Raw genomic sequence first — 21,574 nt, forward strand, 5'->3', positions numbered from 1 at the left:
AACGAGGTAAGGTAGCTAATGAATCCCAGTTTAGAGAATGAGAACTCAGGCACTAAGTTCAGTGTTCACTCATATTGTGGCATCCCTTGATAAGCCAGACCAAGATGATGCAATAGTTGGGAATGTGACACGCTATAGCGATCACTCAGTTCATCTTGGGAAATTAGATCTTTGTATGTTGGACAGCGTTAAGAGAAGAAATTTTTTTAGGAATTCTTTTCCTATTATTTTCCTTTCCTTTTGAACCTTATCACTACTAATGTATTCCTACTGAATTCTGTTTGAAGATCACTTGGAGTGGTTAGAACTCTTATGGAAGAGTTGTTGAAACTTTGTCTATGTTGTACTACAGCTCTCACCAGCATCAACCAGGTCTATCTGAATTGATGTTTTTAAATGAACACTGCATCAAGGAAGAAAGTCTTAGAGGTATATATAGCTTGAAAAGCACAACTTTTAGATAAAGGGAAATTCGTTCTTCTCATCACAGCTGTCAACATTTTACCTTTGACTATATACATAAGGGGTAAGGGGTTCGTTATATTCCTATGGTTTCAAAAGTAGGAGTGTGAGGTGGAGAGGGAACAGTGATTCTTTAATGTGGTGCTGATGATAACTTACCCTTTATGGCTTACAATGGGTCATAAAAAGGCAGGTGGTGATCAAAGAAGATAATGAAGACTTTTGTCAGCATGTGGAATTTTCAAAGAGTTAATTGGATCCACAACTGGTTGGCCAGGACCTTAATCGATTTTTATTGTTTTTTCTTAGGGAAATTTTTTGTGTATTTTCAGTTTTTGCAAGAATATGTCCTTATATCTGATTCTGATCATTTGGGCAAGATATTGAAGTTCTGCATCACCTTAAGTTCTTCCCACGTATCTCACTTGGGACAATGGGCATTGCAAGTACAGAATCTACTGTTCTGTGGAAGAGGTTTGATGTTCATCTTATCTGTGTCTTGGAGAAAGATGACAGTAGCTTCAATACAAGAAAAATCTAACTCCACTGCTAACTTATGCTTTATGAGCCCAGTTCCCTTGTGCTTATAGGTTTTACAGTATTCATGTAATAGAAAGAAGGCAAGAAAAAATTTTAAATTGCATTAACTTTATCCCTTATCTATAAATATGAAGTAGGTAACTGTAATGACAGCAGTAAGCTTTATAAGAGGTCTGTGAGAACTAGCAAATTAACATGCTGTGCATCCTGACTGAGCCAGAAGAGTTGGTTTGGGGATTTTTTTCTTTTTTTTTCTCTGAAAATTCCCTACACTTGCAGACAAACTCAGATCATACTGATTTCTGCAGCTGCAATGAATTTTATTATTTTATGACACACAGTACCTTTTCTGTCGTTTCCTGGGTTTGTTGGGATTTGGGGTTTTGTATTGTTGTCATTGTGCTGTTTCACTGTTGCAGAGGAAGTGATAGCAAATCCATACCAAATGGATTATGCTTGGCATAAGAGCAAAAGCAAATCCAAGAAGACTGACATTTATTAAACTATTCATTTTAGAATTGCAGGTCTTGAGCTTTAATAATTAGAGAGTTTACAGAATTGTTAACGCAAAAAATGCAGGAGAAAGCATTTCCATTCCAACTAATCCTATCCGTTTTGGTCCCACTGCATCCTGTTGTTTCTTATGGGATTCTCTCTCATTGCCATTAACTTATTTTCTGAATTCTAACAGCATGTCTTTCTTATCTATTTTGTCTAGGAATGCTAGGGCAAAGAGGTGCATGGATTAAAACCAAAAAATTACTACAAAGATAATATTTTCAGATATTTGTTTGATTTCAGGTAGTGCTGTAGCCTACACAGGCTGCTGGAAAGGCTGCAAATGTTGTTGCCAAGCTCATGGCACAGCCCAGAGCTAGGTGATGGCTTAAAGTCATCCATCATAACTCACCTTTTCTCTTTGGCACGAATTCTCTGGCAAATACTTGTGCCAAGGATGTGCCACAGAGTGTTTTCTTATCAGAGCATCCAATAAAGAGCTTCTGACATTCAGTCAAAGCAGAGAAATCCTTAAGTGAAGGTCTGAGGTTTTGCCATATTCCGTGTTTTATTAATTCTGTCAATACCTAATAGCTATGAACAAGGAACTGGGGCAGCTCATTCCATGAGGTAATTAATTTACAGAGAATTTTTCAGCCACATTCGTTTAGAATGTGAGAAGTGTAAAATCAAAATGCAGCTGAGCATCTAAGCCAGAGAACTGATCCAAAGACGCCTGAAGTCAGTAGACTTTCATCAGCTCCTTGTCTTTGATTTGGGACCTGAGTGCAAGACAGATGTTTGCAAAACACCTTCTTAATATGATTTCTGTACTAGCTAAAAAATAGAAAATATATTATTTCTAAAGCACCAAAGTTTGCTAAATCTTTTTTTTCCTCTGCATTTAAGGAAGAGGTTGTTGTTTAAGATACTAATTCAAACTATGAAGTGTAGCCATTATTGATTTCGAAGAGGAAGAGTTTGAGTTAGAATAAAATAGCCTGCCTGAAGCCTTGAGAAATTACAAGTCACTGAACCAAGCCTACCTCAGGAAAGGCAATTTTATCCTATTCAGACACATTTTACCTTAGGTATTTTACATGAGAACCCTGTGCTCAACTAAAAAAAAAAAAAAAAAAAAAAAAAAAGAGATATAGATAAAGAGTTATTTGCTTTAAAGAACAAACAGCAAACAACCATTCCTGACGCTCAAAGAATTGTTTCATCAAAGAAGAAACGGCAAAAATCAAACCCATAAAACAGTGTTGTGAGTTGTTTTTTTCATGACTGATTAGTAGTAAGCCATTATTGGAGCTGTCAAGAACAGCTTCATGTAGTCCACAGGAAATTTCAGGTTTTTAGTGCTAGTGCTAATTCTCTTTAAAGTGCCTTTTGTGGCACAGTTGAAAACAATATCTAAAAGGCCTGCTAAATTTTAAAGCTCTAATTCTAGTATGCTGAACTGTGAATTAGGATGTCTGTCCTCTTCTGTCAAGAAAAGGCAGATTAAAAATTGTTTTAAGATTTTTAAAAATGTCAAAAGCAAATACTGCCAAGGTCATCTTCCACCTGAGTTGTAGGGCAACAAAAAGCAAAAATGATGAGTGGAGCTGTTTGCCTGTTTTAGAAGTGGTTAAGTTACCACATGCAAACTTTTCACAGTTTGTTTGTTTCCTTGCTGAATTGAGCTTCCTGTCATAAACAGCATTTAAAGTGGGTCATGACACCTTTAGATCTTTTTTTAATTTTAAGAGTAATTTTTTTTCCCTGCAGTCTTTCTTTTGCAGAGTTGCAAAAATTTTGCCCTAGTTAAAAAAAAAAAAATCAATTAAATGCCAGTCAAAGACAAAAGCTGGAACTTTTCCAGCTAGAAAGTGTGAAACAAGTTAAAAAATAGTAGGAGGGGAATTTGGTAAAAGTTATGCTAAAACACTTCCTACTGTATTACCACTTAAAAACGATTTAAAAACATTTACAAGGTTGAATATGACCCAGAAATTAGAAAATTAACAATTTATTTAAACACTATTTTTTTTGTAATTCAAATGATATGTTTGAATTATTTATGATAGTTTATTTTATTCTGAACTGATATCTGATATGGAAAACTTCAGCCTATATAGTTCAAATTGCCAAATCTAGCAGACAAAAAATTGATGCTTCAGAGCACAAATGATAGGGTGACCTTAATAATGATAGATTAAAACTCAATCTATTATGTCTGTCTAAGAATACATCAATTTATGCTATGATTATGTATTACATAATCTAATTCTGTATTTATATTCAAGGAAATTGGCTTGTTTTCCTTTTAAATATTTGTATCAATCTTCAAGAAAAGAGACAACCATCATTGATAAAACTTGCAGATAACTACAGGAGCAGTTGTTTACTATAAAAATCAAGTCTGGATTAATTGATAAAAGGGGACTTACAAGAAAAGAAAATGTATAATAGATAATCGAGATAGAAATTGCTTTGATGAAGGAGAGGCTTTGAATTTTCCACCATTTTTCTTCACTCTGTTTGTAGAAGTTTGCTTTCCCCTTTCAAAGGCACCAACTGCCTGTGCAGCACATGGACAGGATGTCCTGCCTGGATCCCCAGAGAGCATCAGCTTCAGATGGGAAGGGCTTCATCATTCCTCAAAGAACTGAGGTTGCACTGGCCACTCTTTGCCTCACTGGATCCTCTTGCTTGTGCTTTTTCGAAGATGGATGTGATGTCTGACCTGTTCTAGCCACTAAGACTTTTCAAACATCAGAGATTTGTAGCTCCCTCAACCATATCAGCTATATGCTGTGCAGTTCCATGGACTGCTTTTTTAAGCACCTCCTCATTGATGTTCTTGTGACATGTATAGTACTTCATTACCCCAGACTCTGGTACCAAGGTGCAGGAGCTGGAAAGCCTGAGAACAGACCCTGACAGAAAAGATATTATCAAAGAAAGCATGCTCCACATCTGTTTCTGTGCCTGTTGTCTCTGGCTCCTCCACCCATTGAGCAGCAAGCCTGTACTTTCCATAGCCTTCCATAGATATGTATGGAGAGCCCTTCTTTCAGTGCCTTACTCCTCCTAGATGCACAGAACATCTCTTGTGCAATACCCAGTTGTGGATGGCGGTGACCTCTTTTATGGTCAGAGATCCCTCACCGCACATTAATGGTGGTTTGAGAATTCTTGTTTCGCAGCCAGAGCACGCAGGACATGAAGGAAGACTCAGAAGGTGATTTTCTCAGGTTTCCAAGGTTGTTTATTCTTTCTTATCTAAGGAATTTTCTCTCTGGCTTATAGCGGTCCACTCTGCAACTTGTTCAAGGCTTTCTCCCTGCCCTCCAGGGCAGGACTTGTCTTTTATACTCTAAATTACGCATTCATTGTTTACAATGAATCTCCAATACATGACACCTACATTGCATTGTCCAGTTTTCCCTTAAACCAATCCAGAATTGGCATTCTAACCCAAAAGGTGTATGACAAGAAGAAGAAGAAAGACATACCATGCCCCAAATCCTCCATCTTGCGTTCAGACCCGTAATATAAACAATTTTTAAAACTTCACTCTTCTACCTTTTAATGCTCTAATTTATACTCTATTTATTTTTGTGACTTTGTAATTCTTCATATAAAGATGGTAATTTCTCCCAGGGACTTAGATCGAACTCACAGGGGTTTTGGGCACCTTGCCAAGGCTTCTGAGCCCCCTGCCCAGATTCCAGGGAAGCCAGGGGAATATCTTGGGTTCCCACTCCCAGTTTCCTGCCTGCTTCCTGCAGACAGCTGGCAGTGTGCCCATGAGCAGCTCCCCTGTACACCCTCTCCAAAAAACAGATCCCTGTGTTTTGGCCTAGAGCAGTCTTGGTGAGAAATCCTATCATGGTGTTGAGGTTGAAGAGACCATCCTCAGGACTGTCAGGCAGACTGTTTTATGTAAAGAGTTGCAATTTGTCTGTGCCATGGGTTTACCTTCCCTGTGTTTTTTTTCTTTCTGGTCTGTTGTTCTACAACTCCTCTTTGACCTATCTCCATCCTAAGTAATCTGTTATAACCAAGGACTGTCAGGCCTACAGGGAAAGGGTTATATCTTTTATAAGACCAAATAATACAGCTGGAAGAAAAACAAGAAAGATTTTTGTCTCAGAGGACTTTCATTAGATTTCTGAGCTCAAAGCTCGTTCTCTCCCCTGACTATATTTCTTGGTCTAATAAAAGATATTACTTCTCTTCACAAGCCTAGCAGGTTCATAGAATTACACCAGCAGAGCTACCATGACACTTCTGTATGAGCAAGGAGACAGAAGCCTGTACAATTCAAAACAATACATGTTATATATGTCAAGGTTACCTATTCAATGTAGTCATTCTGAGCATAGTGTTTATTAGCACAGAAATTGGCCAGGCTGATTAGATAATGGTTTTCAAAAGAGATATGAGCCTAATACAGGTTTCTGGAGATTGAAATAGAAAAATCCAGAGTACTAAATTAGGGATAGACCTGCTGGAGTGACTTATACTTGGTTTTCAACAGTGAAATAGCATATAAGAAGAAACAGAAAGAAATATCGAGGGAATTCTCTTAGCTATCAAAATGAGATAATTATAAATCCCACTAGCAGTGGGAGAAGGAAATTAGTGAATATTTTCCAGTTTAGCACATTTTCTATAGTATTCTATAGTATTCTGAGTTTTCAAATCTACTTTGAAATAACAAAAGCACAAGACAGTCAGGTTGGGTGTCAGGGATTTGGACTTAGAACAGCTTGTTTGTGCAAGGACTTAGTTCTGCTTGTTCAAGGAATTTAAATTTGCTACACAATGATGGCTCCTGAAAGCAAGACTGTCATGTGCTGTGTAATGCTTGCACTAGATTATTGTTAATGCTTTCTTAGAAAGCATGTGGTCTGTATTTTCACAGATTGTAAACCTGATAAGGATTTAACTGATAAATGCAGATGTTCATGCCAGAAACCAGACAGTCCAATAATGAAAAAAAGATGTCCTGTAAGGACAACGTGCCCAGGCAAACAAACCAGCATAGCTTTCTGATTATTGAATTCTTTGGAGAAGCTGCCTGTAATCTCCATAAAGGAGCTATTACATGATATTATTCCATGAATAAATTTGTATACGAAAAATAGATGAATTATTCACTCAGTTTTGGTGCATCTTGCATAGAGGCAATTTATGTTTCCTATAGCAGTAAAAATTCTCATTTTAATTAGTGTTTTAATGCAATGAAAAGTGAGCTGAGCATAGATCCCAGGTGTTGTACTAAAAATGGAGACACATTCAGGATCTATTCTGAGAAGAAATATAGTTGCATTTGCAAGTGTAGGGATAGGATTGGATTCTCATAGGATAGTGAGCCTTATTTTCACTAAAATTCTCTGGCTCACACCAACCCAGACTCCAACTCTCGACTGCCTTATATTCAGGTTCATGTTTGCAAAACCTGATTGCATATTAGAAGTGCAATGAAGTGCAGGTTAAATGGGTAATATATAGCTATGCCAACACAGTTAATGAAAGTGGCTAAAGCATTTAAATAAGAACAAATGCTGACAGACTAATGGCATTCATCTCTGCTTTAGACAGTGGATTGATGCCACACCAGGTAACAGGCTCTGGGGTTTTTTTGTCTCTCTAGCCTGAAGTAGGGGACTTACAGCCTATTACCTGGGATTGCATAAATGGAGGTTAGTTTTGAAGGGAAAAGTAATAATATCTTGGAGTTTTATGAACACCAGTAACATTCTCCATCAAAACTATAATAGAACTGAACTCTTGGACAAGAGTAATATCAAGAGTCAGATTTCAAGAAAGCACTCTCAGTCGTGCAGGCATTTACACTTTCTCCAGCAGCTGTTAACCATAGGGCCTGGTCCTTGAAAAATGATCAGTGTCCCCAGGCAAAATCTATGAGTGTGCACTGGGAGATAATGCGCTCGTGCACACAGGTGTGTGGAGAAAAAGACTCGAGGATTCTGGTTTTGGATTCTTTCTAGCATTTGGAAAGATGACATTTTTAAGCCACCCTTGAAAGAAATTTCTTATATGAGAAGAGGCTGATAATTTGAGCCTAAATACTGATTTCTTAATGTACATTTAAGACAGACCTTTCTTCTTAAAAGCAGTAGATCTTTTCAAATGAAGAGATGATTTTTAAAATAGGTATGATCCCTTAAAATTAAATCCCAGAAAGACTGTAGTGATGAGCATAGTATTACTACTTAGCTGATTAAATTATCACTGCCATATATGCCAATATGTTCTTAGAAGGATCTCTGCAATATCAAACTAACTAAGGAAAATTCTCAGTGGTTTAAAGTCCTTGGTTTCCTTACCCAATTTCAGCAGTGTGTATTAATCTATTGTAGGAATATAGTGTTCTAGCGAATACAATTCTCATCCTTTGCAAAACAGATTTATCATATGTTTCTGTAGTTTTAATTACTAAGATATATTTCTAATTTATTTTTCTGGCAAATTCCAGTGTCACTAGAACAGTGATGTTCATTTGTAACAAAAATTTATTTCAGTGATTCAGCTATTCTAGACAGGGCTTATTAGATGTGTCATTTAACCTTTTAAACTAATGATTTACTATTTTCTACAAGGATCTTTTATTTAAGTCTTCAGGAACTCTACAGCATATCATTTGCCATTTCATGTTTATGAAAGCATATTAAATTGAATCACATTAATGCCTCTATTTCTTTAATGCAGAATACCCACTCCTGCATGTGGCTCCACTGATAGGATCTAGATACACCTCAGTGGAGACCCGACTAGTAGTAAACCTAGTGGACTCCAAATTTGTTCTCAACCATGTATGTTGTGTAGCATGCACAAGTGTAACACAGATATTTTAAACAGGTTATATAGCTGTGGTAGCTCTACAGCACTGCTCTCAGGAAAAGCCACCAGGCAATCAGAATTACACTTTTGTTGCTGGTAAGGTGGTGATGCCTCTCAAGTGTCATTGAAGGCATCATCAAAAAGCCATAGGAGTACAGATCTGGTTTAGGGACAGCCTTTCTGCTACCTAAAGATGAAGCAAATGCCCTCTGGCATATAGAAAGGAATGAAGTTGAGTGTATTGACTGTGCTGAAGGTGAGTTGATAGTGTCAGTAGTTAGAGAATTGCTTTTGACCAATATCAGTATAACATTTGGTTATCAGCATAGCAGTTCGTGGCCTTTAGACCAAAGATGATTTCAGTAACAGTCCATTGATGCTAAAGAGGCCTTTGCTTTGCAATTAAGGCTAGACCATCTGCAGGCCAAAATTTTAGAAAGTATCATCTGGGCCCCATAGACGGAGGGACCCCAGGTATGAGCCAGACTGCATTACTCAAACATTTCCCAGTGCTCAGTGCTCCTGCTACCTGTGCTGATCTTTAGGACTCTAGGTGAGCACACTTACTCTCATTGGAGTTGAATGTAGTGGGAAGAAGTTACTTCTTGTAATATGGGTTGTTGGCCACAACCATCTCCTCAAATTCACTCTTGACCTTTCTGGTCAAAAGGGAGCTTTCAGAAGAAGGTGCTGGTTCTTCTCAGCTGGGGCCTGGTACTGATAGCTAACTCTGCTTGGTCACTGCTGTGGTAAATTTTTTTGTCTTTACTAATAGTTCTGATTCCAAAGAAAGCTTCTCTGTGCTGAAGGATGGAAAAAAACACCCAACAATCTTATTTTCTTCACTACCAAACTCTCATAAATATAAGACCCAGTAAATAATGTGTAACATCTGCTCCATAATGCACTAAAAGCTGGTGACTCTGTAGCCTTATACTCTGTGAGCGTGGGTTATACTGGAGTAATATTTTCTAACATAGCAGTAGCAAAATGCAGCTTTGATTTACTAGCCAGTATCAAGCTGGTAAGTCTGTGACACATCCAGCTTAACAGACCTCCTTTTTTCTGCCAACGCTAAGAATAAATCCTGAATTTTAGAAACAGTGTATTGATCTATGTGTAAGCAAAGACTGTTTCCATTTCTGTGTTCCTCATTTAAGCATCCCAGGAATCTGAAGAATCAATGGAAAGCAGTTTGTCATCTAGTGCTTCTCCTGCTGCACTGCCATGTTAGCTTCTCTGTCGTGAGAAATCTAAAGCAAAATATTTGAGTAAAAGCTTGTTTTGGTTTGTCACTTTTTACCTAAGCTCTTCATTCTTTCGGCACTCTCCAGAGTGCCTTCACGTATGCATGTTTTAAATGGAAATAAGCTAAGTTGCCCTTTCATGCAAATTTCTCATGGTCCATCAGCTTTTTTCTTTCTTTCTCTCTTTTTTATTTTTTTTTTTTTTTTAATATTTGCTTTTTGGTGTTGATGCTTTGTAAGCAGCTGCTTCCTAGCCACTGTGCTTGGAAGGTGTGTTGCATGTATGAAAAGAAGATGTTCTTGTCAGCTCTTTCTTTGTACTACGTTTAAGAAAGAGCTGGCAAACTGCTGTGCTGAGCAGCAGGAAGTGTAAGATACTTTGATGTTGTATAAGTTTGAACAGCTTCTGGACAGGTACAAATATGGTTGAAGATACAGAAATTGTCTGTGCTGAACACTGGTGCATGTTCTTGCAATACCTACATGCTAATTCCTTTGCTTTTCATGAATGTGTCTGAGGAGACAGGGACCCACAGTCTTTGAGATAAAAATAGTAATCTTATCACAGCTGCCTCTCCTTGACTTTGTATCTGGCATTTGGAGGAAGTGTTTTCATGTCAGTACATCAGTGCCTCCAATAAGGAAAGGAGGTGTTTTTCTGTGTCCCTTTCTAATTTGGCGTTTCATGGTGAAGTTGAGAATTGTGTAGCAATGACAAAGATGCTAAGTATGATATGCAGTGAGGTTGTTCTATTTCCAGGGTTTTCAGGACATGTATTTCCATGGTAAGTGCATCCTAGGAACATCCTCCACCCTTCACCCAAGTCCAGTGGGCTTTTTGTGTGTGAGGAAAACAACCACAGCAGTACTACCCAGGGAGCATTCAGTAGCTGAATAAATAAATAAATACACCTTTGAGTAAATAGTGCTGAGGTATCCCTTCCTTTAAAATCCTTTAGCCTGCCAAAGAAAAATGGAGATTCCCATATGCTTTGCCTGAAAAAAGTATACTTCATAACATTGTATTCATATGAAAAGATAACCAGATGTAGAGTTCCTTGATGCATTGCTGTGAGAGTAGTGTGGGAAAATTCTGCTTACACTTAAAAAAAAAAAAAAAAGCTAAAGAGGGGCCACTGAAATTAGTCCAGACGTTTTGGGGCCCCACTGAGCCCCTTGTATACCTAAACATGCATTCCTTCCTAGCTACCTTTAAAATGAGCACTGATTACTTCAGTGAAAGCACAGGTCTGTACTACCGCTCTGCTACTGCAGTTCTTGGGCTGGAGCTACCCAGGAACCTTTCTTTTTCTTCCCAGCTTGGAGAATGATGAATCTAATACACAATTCTCCATGTAGGTTTACTTCCAGAGCTGACTCCCAGACTACTAATTCAGTGATGATATGGAAGGGGAGATCTTTATTGCAGAAAAAATCAAAGCCAAGGTGCTTCTAAGCATCCACGCTCACTGAGCTGACTGCGTTGCAGTGTGGAGGTGCCCAAGTAGCTCAGCACTGGCAGCACTCTGCTGCAGAAGCAGGGCATTCACCATAGGCCACTTTACTCTACTCTGAAGGATCCACTTGCATGGTTTGCTGGACTGGGCTTATTCTGAATGCTTCTCTGTAAACCGACTTCCCTCCAAATGAAGCAGTGGTGGATTTGCTTTGCACTATTACTATTTGGATTTCTTACTGGAATGCTGCCTCCAGAATTCTTGATCCCTGCAACAGCAAACAGGTTCTGTTGATATTCCAGTTTGACAAACCACTTCTGAAAATCCAGATCTCAAAAAAAACCCTTACTAAGCTGAGGGTAGTGCTGGGAGTCTGCTGAAGAGTGTTTGAATGCTGCTGGGAGCTGATGAGAACCTGAAATGTGCTCTGTGTGTTTTCTTGCTACCTGTAGAGAGGGAGTTTCATGCAACCAAGTGGAAAACAGTGCTTTTCATTGTTTTTCACTGAATAGGCTTGATCAAAGGTTTTGTGATGGTATCAAAAGCGTACATATTGTGATTTAATACAAGCTGGAGTAGTGACCTTGAGTATTTTTTTCTGATTTCATAAAGATGCAGTGGTGAATAAAACAGACCAAGTTCATCTAAAAAACCTGATTTTAAGGTTTTTGGTTTTCTTCCAGACCTTACATGACTTAGATAAAAGACATCCTTTTTAACTCTTAATATACTTAATGAGAAGGGAGACAAGCATTTGCAATTAAAAATCAAAGTGACTATATTTAAACCATACACAAACCTGAATTTCCTTGGTATTATCAATTACCCTGGAATAATTCCGACATCAGTGAAAGCTTCCAGTGTCAAATGAAAGTTATATTCATGGGTTTTACTCTGGCAGTATGAAGAAATTTTTTAGCAAAGGGGTGAGGTTTGTATTGGGTCAAAGAACAGGCTTTTCTGAGTGTTTGACTTTAATTGAAATATGGAGGCAATGGGAAAAGAGAAAAAGAGATCAACATCTGACTCATTACTATCCTTATCTGACTCTCTTCTTCAGAGTTGTGTAAGGTTGTCAGGGGATAGGAGTAAAAAAAAAAAAACAGGAAAGATGAAAGCAAAGGAAACAGGGCTATACAGTACAGTAAATTCACGAATACAAGCCGCATTGAGTATAAGCCGCATCTCTGGGTGTTGGCAAATATTTCGTTCTTTGTCCATAAATAAGCCGCACCCAATTATAAGCCGCTCTGTCGTTCGCAGCGAGGACCCGCGTGCAACAAAGTTGCCAAATAGTAACAGAATCACGGCAAGGCGGGGTTTACTGGCTTGGCTTGGGCTGTGAGGGCTCGACCCACTCGGGGCTGCTGACGGGGCCAGGTGACCCAGCTCGGTGGGGCCGCTCGGCAGGGCCGCTTGGGGCCGGCCACTGCTGCTGCTGGGCTCGCTCACCCCGGCCCAGCGCTGCCCCGTGGTGGCAGGGGGACACAGAGCGCGCCGGCACCCACGGTGGTGGTGGGAGGCAGGGACGGAGCCCCCCCGCTCCCGCGGCGGCAGGAGAGAACGGAAGCCTTCCGCCTCCCCCCGAGCCGCGGGGATGGCAGGAGAGAGCCCCCCTGCCTCCCTCCTGAGCCACAGGGATGGCAGCACAGAGCCCCTGCCTCCCCCAAGCTGCGGGAGAGGAAGGAAGGAGGGAGCTCCCCTGTCTCCCTCCCCCTCCTGCGCTGCCAGCAGGCATCCCGGCTCCACCCGCTGCGCAACAGAGTAACCAATGTGTAACAATCGCGTAAACCCGGGTTTTACTGGCCGGTGCTTGGCTCAGTACCTGGGTTTGCACTCCTGGGGTTGGAAATGTCAGAAAATTATTCACATATTAGCAGCTCCTGAGTATTAGCCGCATTTCTGGTGTGGGAGCAAAATTTTAGTCAAAATGGTGCAGCTTGTATTCATGAAATTACTGTAATTTATTTTGTTAAGTCCCGTCTCCCTCATAATACAAAAGGAGAAGGAGGAGCTGAGGAGAAGTTTGCTGAGAGGACTGCTTGGGGGAAAAGGAGATCCAAGGGCAAAGAGAAAGGAGAATGGACCCAAAGTGCTTTGAAAAATGAGTCAACGCTGGATGTGGTGAAAAGTGATGTCCCTTGAACAACCCAAACCCAAAAAAAAAAGAAAACAACCAAGGGAATAAATAAATAAATAAATAAATAAATAAATAAGACAGGAAAAAGCTACAGGAAATGAAAGGAAGATGAAGGGACAGAAAAGCAGAGAGGACAGTAAGTACACTGAAAGAACACAGAGAAATGGATGGCAAGAGGTATTGCAATGTAGGAAAGAGGAAGATAACCACAGGTTAGGGAGCTGCTGGGAGTACTGAATTCACAGGAAAGAAAGGACTAAAGGAGGGAAAAAGGGTATTTTCCAAAGAGATGACAGAAGGAGAAAATTGTAGATTAAGACCACCAAATTTCAAATGAAAGGGAAAGAAAAAATAGAGAAAGTAAACCAGAGACAAAGAGATGTGGGGGCAGAGAGGGGGGGGGAAGTCAGGGATCATTACAATGATACCACTAGCTTGGAGAGATGGTACGTTTTCTTTGAGATATGGTGATTTACTATACATTTGAAAAATTATACCATTAGATTCTAGAAGCTTGGCCTAAGCACTAAGCATCAATTTTGTGAGTAGAGCATGCAGTGGGAGAACCTATTAAGCCTATGTTGTTTCCCCTGTAAATTCAACATTTGTTAGTGGTCTAAAATACCCAATTATAACTTCTGGCAGCAATCTAGGTCCTTGAGAAAACACCGAGTCAGGAGCTAGCAGGCAAATAAACAGCAGGTTACCAGCAGGTAACTTTCCATTAGCTTCTTTATTTCAGTTCAGTAAGAAAAGGAAATTTGGGTAGTCCCCAAAGCAAAATATTTTATTAACTCTGTTCAGTGTTATTCTGCCTTGTGCCTTGGCTTTGAGGAGAGAAATTCCTACTGAGGTCAGTTACACTTGTGTCTATGATCAGTTAAGAAAACAAATAGCCCACCTCAACTGCTGCAATTACAATCCTTAGTGCACTGGATATAAAACTAAACTTGAGTATTCACATCCTCCTAACAACTTGAAAATAACAGAGTAAGTCTAGGGGCAGGCCATTCCTTCTAGGCCAGAGACAAATTAAAGTAATAAAACACACTGTACAAAACAATTAACAGAATGCACAGAACTATATAGATTTTGCCACACAAAATGTAAGAGAAACAAGTGCTGCTATACATTATCCAATTGTTGAGCACAGTATTTTCTATTGATTTTAACAACGTACTATTTGCTATTACCTAAGCCTTGGTGAAGGCAGCAGTTAGACACAGAAAGTGTTCCTGCTAACCAATTCTATTAGGAGATTGCTGTGAAGAGCAAAACTGATCCTTGCTTCTTTAATCAAGCCCAGGGGTACAAAAGCCCTCAGTTAACTCCTGGCCACCAGATTTTTGCAGATTTGGTTGATCAGCTGTTGGTTGCTGCCTAAAAAGCTGAACTGAAAGGACTCTTTAACCAGGTAACAGAACATCTGACTACATTTTACATAATTTACAGTATCATATTGACAACCGGAAGATATATTTTATGGTGTTTCTTCTGTGAGACAGTTTTTAAGCAATAGAATTTAGTGTCTGATTTCCAGTTTCTGCTGGACATTTAAACAACAGCTCACAAGAAGCATCAGGAATACTCTGTGCAAAACAATTTCTACTTGTCCTGCTTGAATTTTGCCTAAACTGATGTCCTAGAAAATTTTGCAAATGCTGAATCCACAGATCACCAAAAATACCTCCACCTTTTTCTTCATTATTTTTTGTTGTGTGCCCCATTTCTAGTCTTCCTGGCCCTCCTGGGAGTTCAACCTTCCAGCTGAGGGTCATTTTGTCACAGCTTCATGGGGTCTTATCCATTTCTCTGAATTCAGTATGCTTTGGAATGGAAAAGGGGATTACTAACACACATTTCTTCTGTGGAAGTCAGACCTTGTAAGAATTCAGGTCCTAAAGCAGGTTGGACCCTGGTGAAAATTGTGGAGGAGATTCTGAAGTGCACATGAGTACTTCAGGCAGGGAGGATGTGATTTCTGTGGTTCACCAGCTCTCTATGAGCTGCTCTGTCATAGGCATTTCCTGTTTTGTCAGGCTGTCCCTACTAAAAACCAAGATATTGTTCTGATTTTTTCTTTAAATGACAAATAAATGAAAGAGGAGCCAGTGCTCCCGATGTCCTTATAGATTTGGATTGCAGATGCAGTGCAGTTTTATCTCTCAAATTTCCACTGCACCCCCTCTAGAATGTTTTCTGCTCTGGACCCTAGATAGTGTTGTGGCAATGCAGTCTGAGTTCCAAGGTGGTGGCACTGGATAAACCAGCTCCTGTATATTTTCTATGTTAATTGAAGTAACAGAACACTCTAAACATTGATGTAGTGACAAGCACTTAAGTAATTCATCTGTATTTTCTCTGATGGTCTTCAAATGTGACAATACCAGGAGGCCAATGTATTTTTCTTGATTAATTGACACAATCTGCATTTTACTCTGCCAGAAAAATAAGTGAAAGGTTTCAGATATTCAGCAGTTCGCTGGTTGCATGGGAAGTAGGGGAGGAAAACTGGCTGTAAGTTCTGTCATAAAGGCATTATAGACTTTAGTGTTCCAAATTCCTTATAAATAATTAAATTGTAACTACACATGAAATGAATTTTGCCTACTTTAATATTGATATACAAGTTAAAGGCCTTCCATAATGCATTGTTCATATAGTCAAAATTTTCTAATGAAGAAGGGAAGTAAATTTTTGGCTTTGCCAGCAAAACAGGAGAACAAAGCCCATTTTGACATTGATGATAGTAAGGATAACAAGCTGGGATGTGAGATGAACAGAAAGAGATTGCAAATTGGATATCAAAGGAAGTAGAAGACTGACAACTTTTCCATCTTCATCATATTACATTAAACCTAGAAGAGTGAAAGCTGTCATTAGAATAAATAAAAGAAACTGAAACAGAAGTTCAAAGCACTATAAATGATAAATTTTGTGTGGTAGAAGATGACAAGCACTGTGCTCAGTAAGAGAGTTCCCATCACCCTCTGCCTAAATCCACCAGAATTAATGTGATATTCTGTTATTGTCTGATCTATTCTCTCATTTCAACCATCAGAGAGAGAACAAAAGAAAAAGGAAGTAACTGCAGAAACAGCAAATGTTTTGCAGAAGCAGTTAAAGGAGACAAAGCTGAAGAGGGAGCTTCATACCACCCCCGTCTTGATGTTTCAGCAGTAGTTACATTTGTTCCTTTCTGCAATGACAAGCTCAAATTGTCATCAATAAATGCTGATTTGTTTTCTCCTAATAACAGTAAGCAGCTCCCACTCAAAATCAATTTCAACTTTATTGGCAAGACACTGCATATTTGTCTTCACCATGACTGAGCTGCATAAAGGAACAATTGAATTGAAAATTAAGTGAACAATAATTGAAAAATAAAAAGTGCCTTCTTAAAGGAAAATTAGTGCTATGCTGAATTTCCAGAAATGTTATGTTGGTGGTGGGGGTTTTGCCCTAGAAAAGGTAGGGTTGGGCTAAAAGCTTAATTATATAAATACGTGAACATTAATGTACATAATTAAAAATGGACTTTAACCTCAAAAAGATAAAAAGGCTCTTCAGCAACTTCCTAGGGTTTTAGTTCTGGCAAAAGCAGCAGAGTTTCTGCAGTAATTATACATCCAACACATTTGGGTATGCTAATTGGATCTAAGTTCTAATTAGTTTCTTTGTGTGACTAAGAATGACAATCACTGAATTAATTTAATGCAGTTTTGCTGTGAACTTAGTACTGTTTCACTATTTTTTGTGCAGAAAATGTAGCCCATGAAAAGCTTTGCTTTATAGGATGTCAGTTGTTTGTCTCTGTATACAAAGTACAGTGCAAGTACGTTTGCTGCATTTCACTGTACTGTTATAGGGAATGCGCTTCAGCACTTAGGTTATCCAGCTCAAGGTGTTGCAGGACTTTGCCAGGGGAGTGGTGAGGGCTTGGAATGTGTCAGGAGTCCATCCACGACTAGAGAACAGCTGGATACCCTGAGCAGGACCAGAAGTAGCAGAGAGGGCTGTTGTGATCTCTTGCTGGTGTTTGTGATCAGATGGGAGCACAAAGTGGGGAAACCAAACGGGAATAATTTGTTTTTTTAGATAATTTGTTTATTTAGATACTGCCATAGGAAAGATGAGCAATTTCAAGAGATCAATAGGACACCTCCTGATTTTGTTTCTCCTTGTATCCTGTTGTAGTTTTCAGTTTATCTGGGGTTCTGGATCTAGCAGATCCTTGATTCAGTCATTACCTGTGATTGCAAGTAGGCTCAGCATTACCTTCACTCATTTACTGACTGTGGGATAACCTTGACTTCAGAAGGGTGAGAATTAGCTGTGAGTACTTCTGAAAGCAGCAGAGAGAAGTGGCCACGTTGTTTTAAGGCCATTTTCTTTTGAGAAACATAGGATCATGGGATCATTTAGATTGAAAAAGACCTGTGAGACCATTGAGACAAATCTGACTTCTATATCATTGAACAAAGTTTTTAATTTTTACTATTTGAGACATTAATTTCTTAAGGAGGCATCTTCAAATAATTGATATGAACATATTGAAATTTTAAATTGTAGCAGTTGCTCTAGTCTAATAGGTGTAATGAAGAGAACAAATATTTCAGATAACTCACTTCTAAAATTGTTAAATATGTTTGCTTAACGTTTGTTCCTTGTTTTGTTTCACTTTGAAAGATCTATGAAACACATATTCAAAGCCTTTTCACATGAAGTACTGAAAATAATGATTCTGTAAATTCCTGTTCGAGTACAGCCAGCAGAGCCCCCTTCTTTACAAACCCTTTCAGATGGTTTGAGGCAACCTGCCATTTCTGTGACTCTGTGTGAAATTACAGTGATATTTTCCATGGTTTGTGGTTTGTTTCTCTCAGATTGTGGTATTGAATTCTCCAAGAGTAGAGGCCACTGGAACTAACAATAGCCTACTGATGTTAATCTTGGTTTGTCAGAGGGAGTGAAACCTTTTGGTCCTTTAAATAAGAGTCAGAAGATGAGCATCCCTGCAAAGATTTCATTCACAGTCCATGGAGAAGGTGATTCAGAGCAAGAACTGGTAGCTGCAGGTGCCTGTCTCTTTGGCTGTGTAATGACTTCACATGGACAATTGGTTTACCTGCCTTAATTGAGACTCTGCTCCAAAGTCCTCTGAAGTCAGTCATTGTCCTTCTGTTGGGTTTTGGATTTAACACTGATAATCGTGCAGGCCAGCTGAGTGTGGTGATGAATTTCCAAAATGAAACTGGTTATCTTGGTGTGTGGTGCTAAAGGATGTGTTTGATGTATTGATCGATTTGTTTCTCTGTGCTCAAAAAAAGCATCTACCATCATACAAAAAACCAGGTAAGTTATGTTTTCAGAGAAGTTGAATTACAAGTCAGTATCTACTACACCCAGATTGAAAGACAGATAATCCTAGAGACATTCCTGAGCAAAAGCTTCATCCACAGAAGCTCAAGAAATACCATAGCAACAATGTAAAGAATAGCATAGATTAACTTCTTCTGCATTATCTATTGCAGTACTCTCTCAATACTGTTATGTGCCTATCCAGTGGTCCTTTCCTTAATCATTTTTAAATGTGATTTTTAACCTGGCTTAAAATCACTACTGTTTCATTACCAATTTGTAGTATAAGCTTTAATTAGAGCTGGTGTATTTCCTTTTCTCAGAGTTTCACTAGAAGAATGGGCTGGAGCAGAGAGCGTGCTAAAATAATGGTAGCTATTATTTCTCCAATTAGTGTATTACTGAAAGCAAGGTAGAAATATTTTTACAGCTACAGTACTTTTTAAATGTTTTTCAGTAATATTGAAATCTTCTCTGACCTCTTTTAAAGCAATGCATATAACCCCAAATCCTGAATGCTGTCATCTATTGCACACTGGTATTTAAAATAAAAAAACTGATATTCTTTAATTGCTTGATTTTCAATTTCAAGATGAATCTGTGCACAAGCCATTCCCTGAGTTTCCATCCCATTGATTCCAGAAGGTATTCTATTTCATACATTTAAAGTCACCTAGGAGGAGTGACTAGCAAAGTTTTAAAGGCAATAAGAAAATTATTTTATTTTGTTTTCTCTTTTAGCTTGGCTGCTGGAATCCCGTAACTGGTCTGAATGGGTCACTGACAGATAGAAAGCTGGAGAACAACATGCGAGGAGTGGTTCTGCGCGTGGTGACTGTGCTGGTAAGCAGAGCTCATCCTTCTGCACTAGCAGGAATGCTTTTTCTTCCTGTTGCCTCATCTTTTTATGAAGTGCACCGTTTTGCCAAGAAAGTAGTTAGTGTTAGAGGGTCTGATTTAAGCTGGTCAAAAAAACCCAGAAAGATGGATAAGTGTTCACAAAATAAAATAATTTGTCAGTACCTCACATTTCAGACTGAATCAAACACATTAGAACCTCTTTCTTTCACAGGCACATTCTGAATTAGGTAACACAAGCATGTGAGCTGATAAAGGGCACCCTCGAGTGCCCTGTTGGGTAAAGTTACCTAGCTGAAGCTCTAAATGATTCAGTTCCAATCACCTTGGCAAACTGAGTGCAGCTAACACAAATTGTTGCACTCAGAAAATACTCAAGGTCAGCTTAGGTCAAGTAATGTTAGTTTGGTGAAACATCTACTGTCTTATCCTAGCTTTTCATCAACGAGGTTCCTCCCTTGTGTGGACATCTTACAGTAAGAAAAATTCTTGGTTTAAAGCTGAACAGAAAATGTCTACCAGAATAGGAATTCGTGTTATGAGGCCAGTGTATTCCCTGACATAAACTCAGCTTAAGGAGAAGTTTTTAAGCGTGGAAAAAAGTAAAGAAATACAAAAAAAGAAAATAATATGAGACATATAGCCCTCTTTGGACCCAATGCAGAAATACAAAGTTGATCCAGGGCTGCAGAACTGTCAAGGTTGGATTGAGCTATTTCCCTCTTGCTACTCTCTACTTGTGTTTGAGTTCGGTGTCTGAGGGCCCAGCACTGTTTTATAAACAAGACAAGGAGTTTTCAGGGTTTGCACTGCTGACAGTGCACGATGCAGGAAGAGGCTCTGTCCAGGGTGGAAGGTGAAATCACCAGAGCATGTCAGTGCCACAGACAGAACATTTTCATACCTCTCCAGTTATTTTATGGATGTTTAACACCTTTATCTGTCAGGGTGAACATTGTGTTCCAGCTCCTAGTACATTAGAGAACTTCCTGTGGTAGTGTCTGCAAGACGAAACAAACCAAACCAAACAACAACCAAAGAAACCCCACAAATCTAAAAAAGAACCCAAAACCAGCTAAACAACAGCAAAAGCCAGCCAAGGAAGAATGAATGCACAGAAAAAATAAAAAAAAAAAAAAAAGTAGTAACAGAGAGGGGGAAGACGCTGGTTTTGCCTTATGCTCCTATTAATTGGTTCAGTATAATTATTTGTTGACAAAAATGATCTGTGGATTCTGGCTAGAAAAATAAATTTGAATTAGAATATTAGCATTGTTTTTAGTAGTAGTTCTTCCCTCTCTCCCCACTGTTCCTGCTTTATCCCCTTTATCTTTGTTACCTTGACAGAGAGCTTCTTCTTTCACATTATTATTGCATGAATATTTATCAACTTGCAAAGATATAGAAAAATAATTACCTATGCTGGTAGGATTCTACAGCAATTTTAAAAGCAAAGACAGATGTTTAAAGTTCAACACAGAGCACAGGGCATTTCAGTCTACTCACTAGTTTTATATCTTCTGGATAGGACAAAACTGGAGATTTTTATTTACCCTCTGTGATGAAAATGTGTGATTCTTACCTTGGATGTGAGGGCAGGAGGGATTTTACTGATTTATTTTAGTGATGATCTTTGTTATATTTTCTCTTCCATCTTTCTCTCCTTTCTTGAATTAAGTCAACATATTTCTGTTAAAAATAAAGTATCATACAGTTATTGTTATTAATTCTGCTATTTTCTAACAGAATGATCTTGATCCAGGGAAACAAATGTTAAAATTAATTATTAATACCTTTCAATATTAATAGGTTTCTTTTTCATTGAGAGTTGAGAAGTTCACATTAATTTGTAAATTTGCTTCGTTAACAGTTCAAATTTCTCATGCCTTTTTAGATAGCACTCCTCCTCTTCCAATTTCATTTTGTTATGCCTTCACATTGAAAAGGACTTTTTTTTTTAAATGGCAGTGGAATTTGAGAGGATAGCAAATTGTAACACTTGGGTTCATTATACTAATGAAATGAAACCTTCTGGAGTCTGAAAATCATAATGATTGTGACTTCATATTTCCTCAGACTTTCAATAAGCAAATGCTGAATAATTCCCATCATCCACATCCTTCTACTAATTTCTTTCCCTAAGTATGTTT

The 21,574-nt window shown here is 38.6% G+C and overlaps 1 protein-coding gene across 4 annotated transcripts in view; it reads left to right on the top strand.

The window, feature by feature from the left end:
• GRID2 (glutamate ionotropic receptor delta type subunit 2) overlaps positions 1 to 21,574 on the top strand; it is a 698,066-nt gene that overhangs the window by 535,378 nt on the left and 141,114 nt on the right. For all 4 annotated transcript variants that reach the window (XR_004417944.2, XR_004417943.2, XM_033060210.1 and 1 more), the window contains exon 9: positions 19,308 to 19,409. Coding sequence is in view for 2 of the 4 variants with exons in the window: in XM_033060210.1 (XP_032916101.1) it covers positions 19,308 to 19,409 (102 nt within the window). In the remaining 2 variants the exon portion in view is untranslated. The remainder of the gene's footprint in view (positions 1 to 19,307; positions 19,410 to 21,574) is intronic.

Source organism: Catharus ustulatus, chromosome 5, assembly GCF_009819885.2.
Source record: "Catharus ustulatus isolate bCatUst1 chromosome 5, bCatUst1.pri.v2, whole genome shotgun sequence".
Lineage (NCBI taxonomy): Eukaryota > Metazoa > Chordata > Aves > Passeriformes > Turdidae > Catharus > Catharus ustulatus.